The 11,530-nt window shown below is 47.2% G+C and overlaps 1 protein-coding gene across 1 annotated transcript; it reads right to left on the reverse strand.

Annotated features, from left to right (window-relative positions):
* Positions 1–6,305: 6,305 nt before the first annotated feature.
* Fabp1 (fatty acid binding protein 1) lies at positions 6,306–10,664 on the reverse strand. The gene is made up of 4 exons (XM_087907155.1): positions 10,506–10,664; positions 8,793–8,965; positions 7,508–7,600; positions 6,306–6,426 (listed from the first exon to the last, which is right to left on the reverse strand). Exons 1-4 carry the CDS (start codon positions 10,570–10,572, stop codon positions 6,376–6,378), a joined length of 384 nt encoding a protein of 127 aa, XP_087763281.1. The 5' UTR covers positions 10,573–10,664; the 3' UTR covers positions 6,306–6,375.
* Between the last annotated feature and the right edge of the window lie 866 nt (positions 10,665–11,530).

Genomic DNA, 11,530 nt, shown 5'->3' on the forward strand with positions numbered 1-11,530 from the left:
TGTATGTGTTTGCGTGTGTGTGGTGACATCTGAGTTAACAGTGGTAGGGACCTAGGATCTCAGATGGCTGCTTGTCTGTCTGAGCAGGTGTCTCTGGGGCTGCTGGTCTCATCGATGGCTGGGAATATTTAGGGTTTGGCAGACTGGGGTGGCTGACGTCCTATGTCCTCAGGCGGCGGTGGAGTTATTAACAAAGGGCTGGGCTGTGTTTGATCCTTTGAGATTCATTCTGAGACCTGAACCCCATTTGGAATGGTGGCTGGAAAGAGGTAGGGGCCTTGATCAGACCATTTGTGGTCTCAATTCCTAGTCTAAACTTGAAATAACTCTAGGACACACAAAAGGAATTTGTCCCTCCTTGGTCCCATGCACCAAGCCTGTAGCTCCTTGTGATGTGAGGACTACTTTAAGAGAAGCTGAGGTTTTCCTTGCCTTTGCCAGAAGGAGTGAGAAGGCTTCTCAGTGTGAGGCCGAGAGTGTGCATGCCTGGCAGCAGTGGACCCAGCAGAGGAGGCTGCAGGGTTTTCAAGCCAGGCTGGTGTGTAGCAGCTTAGGCTTGGTCACTGGCCCCAGTGGGGCCCTGCTCCTTGTAGTGAATGCTACTTCCTGGGCTGACTTTCTTTCTCCTGTCCATGCTCTGGGGGCTTCTGCCCTTCTTAACAGAAGGCAGTTCCCCTGGGCCCAGCTCTCTTCAGAAGTGTCCCCAGCTTGTTCTTATTTGCTGAGAGGCCCATTTTTATCTGAGAAATGAAGGCCTAAGGATGACCTTTGAGTTTCTGGGACCCCAACTTTCTCCCCGACATGGTGGGGGATCATGAAGTAAATTCCTTTAGCTGAGGGTGTCACCAAAACTTCTACACAATCTTGGGCAACCATTTGACCCCAGAACTCCAGTATCTTGAAGTCACACGATTCCCACTAAAACACAAATTTATTTGTCTAAAATGTTCCTCCATCTCCACCCTTTCATCCGCGAATGATCCTGCGTCCCCTTGAGCCCTGCCCGGCAGCTGAGGTCGCTAAAATGGCATCTCCTTGCAGAATATTAGTATCCTTGGTTCTTCTTCAAGGATTTATTCTTCTCTAGAAGCTTCTATAAAAGACTGACAGTTATTTCGATCTCTGCGGCTTAGGCTTAGGGACAGCACCAGCTTTCTCCTTGGGAACCCACAGATGCAGTCGGTCGAATCATCACTCTTTCCCCAGTGTGGACCCCCAAATCCTCTTCCTTCCTTTGCTGTCGTCGGGCACCCACCCACTTTCATGGCTGCTGCTTCTCATCGTCCTCACATCTGCTCTCTTCAGCATTAGTCTCTGTGTGCACCTCCGTCTCCCCGAACCGGAGCACTAGTCTCCGTGTGCACCTCCGTCTCTCCAAACCGCAGACCGCGGTTCCCCTTCTCTCACTAGCTGGATGCCCCTGCTCTGGACTCTTTGCCTTCCTGTGCTCTCCAGAACTTTCTCCAGTATCACTCTTCTCCATCCTGAGGCCTTGCCATTCTTCTACCATGGGATTTCTTTTCTTTTTCTTTTTTCCCTCCTCTTATTTTTTTGAGACAGGGTCTCTCTGCTTAGCCCTGGCTGTCCTGGAGTTTATTATGTAGACCAGGCTGTCCCCAAACTCACAGAGATGTGCCTGCCTCTGCCTCCTGAGTGCTGGGATGCACTGCTGGGCATCTTTAATGAAGTCACTAAACATGCTGAGGACCCTTGGATCACCATCTTCACAGCTGCGAGTTCTCTCCAGTTGCAGGTTTTTTTTCTTCTGTTTCTCTTCTCTTTCCATTTTTTTTCTGAAACCCATTACATACTGGTTTTTACCTTTGCCCCCCCCATTAAAATGTCTCTCTTCTAGTTCCTTACATTATCTAGCCCTTCTGTTAGCAACACACCCCAAACTTGGTTTCTGTGGCTCCATCCCTTTGCAATCAGCTTCTGATGTGGTTTCTCTGGCTTTCCCTGGTCTTGTTTCTCACCTGCCCCTGATAAGCCCCTGAGCTGATCTTGTCCTTGGTTGACTCTGTTCTTGCTCTGCACACCCCTCGCACGAATATACCTGACAATTTCTGTGATGACTGCATTGAGGTTTCTGGTTCTCAGGTCTGTTATCTGATCTTACAGCTCAGACTCCAGCCCCTCACATCCTCTTGGGTGCTTGCTCTGCAGGATGAGACTTCCCTAACACCTCTCCTAACACCTGGTTATTCTCAGAACACCACCCAAGAATACCGTGTCCTCCATCATGTTGTGGGTTCTGGAGGGCAAGGTCACATCCCTTTGTTCATCTTCCTGTCCCTAGCACAGGTCCTGGAACATGATAGGGTTCATCAAGTGCATATTGAGTAAATAAGTGAATGAAATTCTTATCTCAGAGTTAAAGAGTTGCACAGCCGTGTATTTTGAGTATTTTTGTTATAACAGTCATTATATTAAACCTTCTGTGTTTGCGGGCCATGGCTTCTTTCCTTCTGACAGTCTTAGAAACTTCCTGAAATTCTCTGTGATGATGGAGAGGACTTATATCTGTGATGTCCAATTTAGGAGTCACTAACCGATTGTGACAATAGCACTGGAATAGTAGTAAGGACATAAAATTTAGTTTTATTTAATGTGAGTTAATTTATTTTTGCTTTTGTTTGTTTTGGTTTTTGATTTACAAGACAGGGTTTCTCTGTGTAATGGTCCTCACTCTCCTGGAACTCACTTTATAGACCAGACTGGCCTTGAACTCACAGAGATCCACCTATCTCTGCCTCCCAAGCGCTGGGATTAAAGCTGTGTGTCACCACAGTCAGGCCAGTTAATTTATGTTTAACTAGGGAAGATGACCAGTGACTACTTCATTAACTGTGATTTCAGAGAAATACCTTAGTGTTGCTTTAAGAGCATGGATGCTGATAAAAATTACTGAAGTTCGCCTTCTTCACAGCTCTCCTGATATCAGACTGGTTACTCCACCCTTGCCTCAGTTTCCTGATTTCTCTCTCTCTACCTAGATTGGCAGTGAAGACTGGATTTTTAACCTATAAAGCCTTTAGGATAGCACCAGGCCCATGGGCCATGTCTAAAGAAAACTCCATAGTGTTATACTGGTCGAAACCACATCTCTCTCAGGGTTTCCATTTTCCCAATTAGACCAGCAAAGAGTAGGACGTGGTACAGTGAAATTGGCTTTGTCAGCAGTGGGAGCCAACTGTGCACGTGTCTACCAGCACCATGCTTACCAATACCACACTGACAGATAACTTGAAGCTGTCCATGCCTGTTGTCCTAAGCTTAGAATACCTGTGTTAACTATAAGAGAGGAGTGACAGAATGGATCCTTAGAATATTAAAGGGATCTCTGCTTAAGTAGGAGTGGAGACTCACTCTCAAACCTCCATCCCCTCAGAGCCACACACACAAAGTTCTATGTGCCACCCTCACCATGAAGCCACCTGCACTGACCTAGGTGAGTCGATGCACTAACCAGGCATAGCCACGGCTTGGTGACTTTTAAGGGTCTGCCTCTCTAAAGCTCTGAGATGAAAAACTGGTGGGACCTTCACCATGGCCACATGATTTTCCTACTGAGTATTACATGTCACTTCGCTTACAGCATGTGAACCCCTCAGTAAGCACCTGCTGCCCCGGGTCAAGTCCAAACTCCTTTCCAGAGTGTAAAGGTTCTCTGCAGAGACTCGGTTCTGTCTGTGTCTTCTCAGGTATGCCCCCATCCATCCTAGCCATTTGCAAAGCAAATAGCTCTGGATGCTCTCGGACCTCCTGTGATTCTCTTCTGATGCAGGACACTAGAAAATCATGGATGCTCAACATGGACATAAAGAGTGATCCAGGGCCAGTGAGAAGGCTCAGTGGGTAAATGTGCTTGCCAATAAGCTGGGCAGCCTGGGTTCAGCTCCCAGATCCCATAGAGTGGGAGGAGAGAACAGACTCCTGTGAGTTATCCTGGCCTTCACAAGTGCACAATGGCACCTGCACACCCCCTTTTCCAAGAAAATAAATGAAATGTAAAAGTAGATAAACGAGAAAGTACCCAGAAGCTTGAGCGTAGACTGTGTTAGAGTCTCTCCTCCTTTATCCTGCCAAATCACTTTCTTTACCCTAATAGAGTCAATTATGAAGAAAAATTCAAAAGAGAGACAAACAAAAACAGAAAGAAAAAGGGATGGAAAAGGAAGCAGCTATTTGATGGACCTACTTAGTGTGCATTTGCTGTGAACGCGGTCTCACAGAGTTAAGCGCCTCCTGTTGGTGAAATGTCCACAGGCTAGGCAAAGGCAGAAGTGTTAGCAAGTGTGTGCACACTGTGTGTGAGTGTGTTGGGGTGGGGTGAAGAGAGGAGGAGCCAAGGTGAAAATGGCAGATCTCAGCAGCAGCTGTCTGCTCAGGTACTGAGTTCTCCGGGTGCCTGTACAAAATCTGAGTTCAGGGTCTTACAGGACAAAATATATGACCCCTCCCCAACCCAGAGATCATTTTAGTGCAAGATCATGTTAGGAGTCATTTTGAGGAAGTTGTCTGATTTCTGGAGACTTTGCTGAAAAACCTTTGAAATACCTTTTCTGGCTTCAGAGTCAAAGAACTTAGTTACCCGCAGGCAGACAATGTAAGCGTCTTTCCTCTGCGCAGACACTCAGCTTGGTTTCTTCGGCCATGACAGTTTCTCTCAGTTCTGTGAGTATCATACTGTTCTAGTTCTACTCTGATGCTGTGCCATGTGTCTCTCTTTTCTTCCTATTTCTTTTTCTTTCTTTAATTTTTTGTTTTTTGAGACAGGGTTTCTCACTGTATCCCCAGGTGTCCTGGAACTCACTTTGTAGACCAGGCTAGCCTTGAACTCACAGAGATCCTCCTGGTTTTTGCCTCCTAAGTGCTGGGGTTAAAGACAAGCATCTGACTTTTTTCTATTTCTTAGATGTTTTGTTTGGAGGTAGGGACTCATCTAGCTCAGGCTGATCTCAGACTCCATTTGTAGTTGAAGGTGGCTTTGGACACCATAAGCCTCTGGCCTTCACCTCCCAAATGCTGGAATTATAATCATATATTATCATGCCTGACTGTTACGTCTACTTACAACATTGCATATTCATCTACTTAGCTCTGCAGTCTAGAATTTATTTCTGTGACTGGCATATTGGTGTATGCTATTGGATTTTATTTTCCACTGTAGCTGCTTGCTCTTTGCCAAGGCTCCTACAGGCGGGGATGCTTCTAGTACTGAAAGACTATGCAGGTGGTAATGGCAGAAGCGGGCAGCAATTTGTTGTCTGAGAACTGGATTATTTTGCCATTACTCCCCAGATTGGGTGGCTTAAGCAGCAGACCTCACAGTTCTGAAGTTAGAGGTCTGAGATCCAGTGTTGGCAGTGCCATGTTCCCTCTGAGGGAGCAGGGAAAGCATCTGGTGCAAGGCTCTGCTGGCTTCTGAGAACTCCTTGGTGTGTGTCGGCACAAGGCCAGTCTTCACACAGATGCTTCCTGGGTATGTCTTAATAAGGACACTGGCCATATTGAATTAGGAGCCCACCATCTTTTCCCTATGAACTTTGGTAGCTGCTGTACCATGTTTCTAAATAAGGTCACATTCTGAGCGACTGGGCATTAGGATTTCAGTGTGCGGATTTCTGCTAGTTGCTGTTCAACTCATACCAAACCTCTAGCAGTCTGGGACAAGTAGTATTCAGGGGGCCATTTCCATTTTCTGCTTCCTGCTTCTACCCACGTTGTGAAGGAATTCCACCTGTACTGCTTCTGGACGTTAAGCCCTCCAATAAGAGAAAAAGTTGTTCATTTGGTAGCTGAGGGCCCAAGCTTTTAGAGCCTGTCCATTGATGGGTGGGTCACTTGTCGCTGTGTTTATGACAGTGCTTCTCCCTTGCCTGCCTGGTCTTCCTCATCCCTGTCCTTTTGCAGAGACACCCTCAGACTCACTGAGTCCTTCTGGCTCCAGCTTCTTGACCATGTGACTAGCAAAGAGAGGGCATGCTGGTCACTCCACAGATTCAGCCACTTGTGGAATTCTTGTCAAGGACACCTGAGTCAGAGGCTGGTGCTTGGGGTGAGCAGTGCTCTACAGATCTGAGCTGGTAGGGTGACTCACAGATTATAATTACAAAGTCAGAGGTGATCAATGTTCATTGAAAATGTCAGGGCTCAGGGTGTAGCTCAGTGATAGAGCTTATGCTCACGTTTGCAAGGCTTTGTGTTTAATTCCCAACACACACACACACACACACACACACACACACACACACACACACTAAAGAAGAGCAGTGCCACAATGAGAAACTATCGAGAAGAAATACTTTCAAAACAAAAGCAGCTTTATTGCATAAATTTTACACTGTAAAAGAATAGAAAACGCAGCCATGTCTAAATTCTCTTGCTGACTCTCTTGCAGACAACGTCACCCAGTGTCATGGTCTGAAAGTCAGAAGAGAGATTATGAAATATTTTCTTGATGGTATTTGTAAAAAAAACCCAAGTATTAACATCCCCAAATGTGTACACACATGAGGTAACTTTAAAAATTTCCGTTTTCTTTATTGGCAGAGGAATGGTTGGCAACTTCATCTAAAACACCTTGCTGTGTCTTGTCACTTCTCTTGCTCACATGGAGGGCTGTCCTGCCAGCCACTGAACTGTTTCCTGAATCAATGACAGCTATAGGAAAACCATCCAGAGACACCCGATCTGTTGTCTCAAAATTTCATTGCGTTCTATTACTGCACATTAACTGCCTGTGGCTGAAGAGAAGGGTATGTACGTGGATACACTGGGCAACTAGACCGGAACATAGAAGCGGCCCTATGATTTTCCTCTTACACATGTGAATGAAGCACATGATAACACTGGGCATGTGTTTGTATGACAGGATGCTTGCTTAGCACGCTCAAAGTCTCAGCATAGCAATAAAAAGAAAACATCAGTTTTAGGGTTGATGGTGAATGGTCCTTCCCTCCTTCTCAGGTCTCTGATTTTGTGTCGAATGTTATCACCTAGGAAAGGAGCACCTTAGCTCCAACAGTCACCTCTCATAGGCTGGAGTCTTGTTTTTATACTGTAGGAGACAGGAAGATTAGAGTAGGTGCATCGGGACTCAGTCCAGGGTGATTCCTCTCCGCCCACCTGCTCTGCTGTGAGAGCGAGGTGCAAGAGCGGGGACTGAATGTTGCTGCATGATTGACATCCCTCTCTTTTCATGGTTGGGGGAGATCAGCCTAAGAGATGGACCCAGTTCCTGGGGACCTGTCTGCCATTTGACCAACTCTCCTGGTCGTAGCCTTACTTTTCCATTTAGAAAAGCATAGTTCAAAAGAGTCAAGACAACATGTATCGACTACAGGGTACGTAATGGATTCTCTTAAGCGGTAGACGGCATGGACAACGTCAATGTCTCGAGGAGGAAAAGATGGAGAATGAGAGATGTTGTCCAGCTGCCCCTCACCCTTCACGTCTCCACTCCCCTCAAACACTGGGATGGCAAGACCCGAGTGCTACTTACATTGGTGATTGTGTCGCCGTTGAGTTCAGTCACGGACTTTATGCCTTTGAAGCTGGTCACCATCTTATTGCCACCTTCAATCTTCACCACTGTCTGCAGGGAAGAGAGGAAAGGCCTAGCAATGGAGCCAATCAGGTTGTTTCCCTGTATGGTGGCAGCTAACAATGAGTCAAACGTCCTGCTCATCATCAGTTCTCTAGGGCTGAATGGAAATTTATAAATGAAAGAGAATGTCAAGTCTGCCTAAGTGGTTCTTCCCTGCAAAGAAAAAAAATAACTAAAATAAAATGTAAACTCCCATTTCTCAAGCTTACAGAGGGGGCTCGTAGCAGCACTCCAACCCCCAGCAGCTGAGGGGACACAGTCTGCTTTGGTAGGTATTTAGCCTTTCCTATTGTGGTGCCACTTCCAAGCCTTACATATCAAGGACGGATGTAGGCAGAAGCATAGCTGTGACTGGGCACAGTGCAGCACTGTGATCCCAGCACTCGGCAGGCAGGAGTGGGAAGATACTGTGTTTGAGAGCAGTCTGGGCTACATGCAAGATGCTAGAGGAAGAAAATACGAAGAAAGGAGGGGATGGAGGGAAGCAGGGGAGGGGTGGAGGAAGAAATCTGATCAGGAACAAAAGACGCAAGGTCGAAAATCTACATCCACAATGGATCGTTAGAAAACCCAGGACACCCCAACCCTTGCCATGAGCAGATCAGGAGAACCCCCTCCTCTGCTCTTCACCTTGAAAGAAAGGCAGAAACAAGAGCAACCTGAGGAAGCCGAGGTCCTGCTGAGCCCGAGGCACAGGCTGCCAGGAATGTCAGGAGCAGACAGAGCAGAGGTTCAGTCCACTGGCTTCCCTGGGCTGCGCAGGCTTCAGAGGGAGGGGCAGGTGAGAGGACCCGCAGCCCCTGGATCTCTCTGCTATCACCTGTCCACTGCGCCCGCAGCCCACAGCCAGCTGGTGCTGCTTCCCTGAACCACCGCCCTGAGAAGTTGAAGCTGCCCTAGCTCAGACTTTTACTGACCCCGATTTGCCCCAGTTTCGGACTCTCCTTGTAGGACTCCGGAGAGCCAGGAGCACTGTGCCTGGGAGACCCTGTGACTGAGGATCTCACCTTGTGCCCTATTTCCCCCACATCCTCCACAGTGAGAGCCCAGACGTCTCATGATCCCCGAGACAATGAGAAGTCTGTTCTCAGAGCTCCCTGAGGCTCCTGCCTGAACCGGGTTCAGCCCCGTGTTCTCTGTTAAGGAGACGCTTTGGGAAACAGGAGGTGGGACTACATACCTTGACCTTTTCGCCGTTCATGGTCTCCAGCTCGCACTCCTCCCCAAGGGTGAACTCGTTGTGGACCACTTTGGGGCCGTAGGTGAGGATGAGTTTGACATGGTTCCCATTATGCACGATTTCTGTTATCCCCTTGATGTCCTTCCCCTTCTGGATGAAGTCATCAGGCACACCTGGAAGAGGCCATGTATGGTTAGAGCCGGGAGAAGCAGAGGAGGTCACTGTGTGTTCCTGAGGCCTCACACGATTACTATATGGTAGACCTGTGGGCAGTGAGGCCTTTGGTGTCTGACAGAGAAAGTCAGTGGCCTGCTCCTATTTTCCCAGTTAGTCTTATTAGTTTTTGAGGCAGGGTCTCTTGTAGCCTACGCTAGCCTTAACTCACTGTATAGTCGAGGGTGACCTTGAGCATCTGATCCTCCTGCTTCCACCTCTCTGTGCTGGAATTACAGTCATGTGTCACCATACCTGGCTTATATGTTCAGGGGACTGAACCCAGGGCTCCATGCATGCTAGGCAAGCGCTCTACCCACTGATCTGCATTCCCAGCCCACCAACTTGTTTGTGACAAAGACCCTCATTTGGCCTGAGTCCCTTTCCTTTGTGACTCCATACTTTTTACTCCTTCTCTCCTCCCCCAACTTTCCCCTTCTTCAGTGGCCTTGTTCTTAGAGGGGGAACACTTCATCATCCAGGATGTTTATCTTCCGAATCAAATGGTCCCATGCACAAAGTGGAACCTTGCCAGACAACCTTGCTGTGGCTTTTGGAGTCGTGGCTCTTACGCGTTATGTATAAAAGTCCTTTGCCCGAGAGTAGGGCTTTGCAGATTTCAGAGCAAATCTGTGCCTTTTCTTGAATGGAGGTTCACAGGAATTATGAGTTCACAGAGTAGAGAGCCCTTTGTACAACTAGGGGGTCCCTGTGCTTGTGAGCTGTGTCTTGCCCACAAAAGCAGCTTTCAGTTCTGGGGTGACCTGAGTGTCTTCATTTCCCTGCTCTTGCTTTTTCTCATCTCTTCCCTGCTCACGGGGCTCTCTCTTCCTGGTCCCAGGCTCAGCCTTCACCACCACAGTCTTCCCTCTTGTACCCTGGGAGACATAGGGTATTTAAATGGGGTCTCTGGAACTCAGCGCCTTCTTCTCACTCCAACTCAAATATTTCCTATAGGTGACCCTTGTCATTGCTACTTCCCTTTCTTGACCTCAGTTTCCTCAACATTGACCAACTAAGTTTTATGGTAAGTATTAAATGTGGACGTTGCAATGCCTGGTATGAAGTCATAAGGGACACTGCATTGCATTTATTCTCAAATAACTGATCAGTATTGTAGCCTTGTCTCCAAACATTGATCGGGATTAAAGCTGATCGCATTCTGTCTCCCAGGTGTATGTACGAGCATAGTGCTTGAGGCATGGTTAGTTTTGAGGCAATGATTGCTAGAAAAATGAATGAATGGATGAGTGAATGAACAGGGCCATAAAATGAAGAACCAGGAGACACATGTCAATCCAATTCAGTGTCATTTCCACTGCCTCCCAGTGGCCTTGTTCAGTCAGGAACCGTGAAGTAGCAAGAGACCAGGAAAGGCACTAAAGCACTCCTCGATTTGGGATAGCCTGGACCCTTCCTTCCACCTCAACATCAGACCTTGGCTAGCTTCTGATAGCAGGGCTAGACCCTCACAGCTTTGGTGTCCAATCCAGCACTCACCCATTGCCTTCATGAAGGGCTCAAAGTTCTCTTGGCTCTGCAGCTGGTACTTGCCGGTGAAGTTCATGGTGGCGATGAGACTCCCTTTCTACAGCAGACCACAGCAGCTCTGCCTCCCAGGCCTCCCACTGTTGGCTATTTTATAAGGGGCTTCTTCCTCCTCAAATATAGGCCATAGGTCAGTGGTTGCCGATTTCTTTATGGCCAGGTTCAAACATTAACTCCTGAGAGCAATGGTCAACGATAAAAATCGGAATGGGCAAGGCAGAGGTTTGTTCTAACTCAGCAAACATTGCTGAGTGCCAATCAAGCACAAAGCTCTCTCTAATGTCGCCTTTATGGGGACTTACCACCACTAACGAAATAAGTGTGTGTGCTTGCCATGTATGTGCACGAATGTATATGTGCAACAGACATATGTCAATCATGTCTCTAACAGTGTACATATGTATTTATACATATCTCAATGTATGTATTTGTACACCTGTATGCACATATTTATATACATGTAGCTACAAATGCACACACACATATGTACATAGATGCATTTACATATATGTGTGTTACATGGGGGAGAAATACCTTAGAACTCAAACCCTTTTTCACATATAACCTTATGTTTGTTTCTTAACCTTTTATTATACAAAAATAATTTTACATATGTCTCATCAGTCCCTAGACCTGTTAGTATTCCAAGAATTCCTCCTCAATGGTTCCAAGTAGTTCCACACTCCAGGCAGGCCTCCCTTTCGAAATGCTAACAGGACATCTATGCTCAGCATATGTAAGGTCTTTACAGCAGCAGTGTAGAAATTTCGATGTGTTTTGTTTGGTCGAGACAAAGCAAGGGAAGAAAGAAAGCATTGCCTGCTGACTTGTCCAATCCCTGCCTTAAAGGCAGGAACAGGGAACAGAAGTGATCAGGGGAGTTGGTCTTGGGCGGAAGGCATAGGGATGCTTCTCCCCCATGAAGATTGTGCTCTTCATCCCCCCCGCGTCTGCGGTCTGAGGCAGCTCTCATCACC

The sequence above is a fragment of the Myodes glareolus genome, chromosome 6 (genome assembly GCF_982192425.1).
Source record: "Myodes glareolus chromosome 6, mMyoGla1.1, whole genome shotgun sequence".
Classification (NCBI taxonomy): domain Eukaryota; kingdom Metazoa; phylum Chordata; class Mammalia; order Rodentia; family Cricetidae; genus Myodes; species Myodes glareolus.

What these genes read in the sequence shown, in the direction of transcription:
- Fabp1 (XM_087907155.1), bottom strand. Translation starts at nt 10,572, where the DNA reads ATGAACTTCACCGGCAAGTACCAGCTGCAGAGCCAAGAGAACTTTGAG. An exon ending in GCCCTTCATGAAGGCAATGG is followed by an intron (nt 8,966 to 10,505) that starts GTGAGTGCTGGA and finishes GGCCTCTTCCAG; the next exon opens with GTGTGCCTGATGACTTCATC. An exon ending in ACGGCGACACAATCACCAAT is followed by an intron (nt 6,427 to 7,507) that starts GTAAGTAGCACT and finishes TCTGACTTTCAG; the next exon opens with ACCATGACACTGGGTGACGT.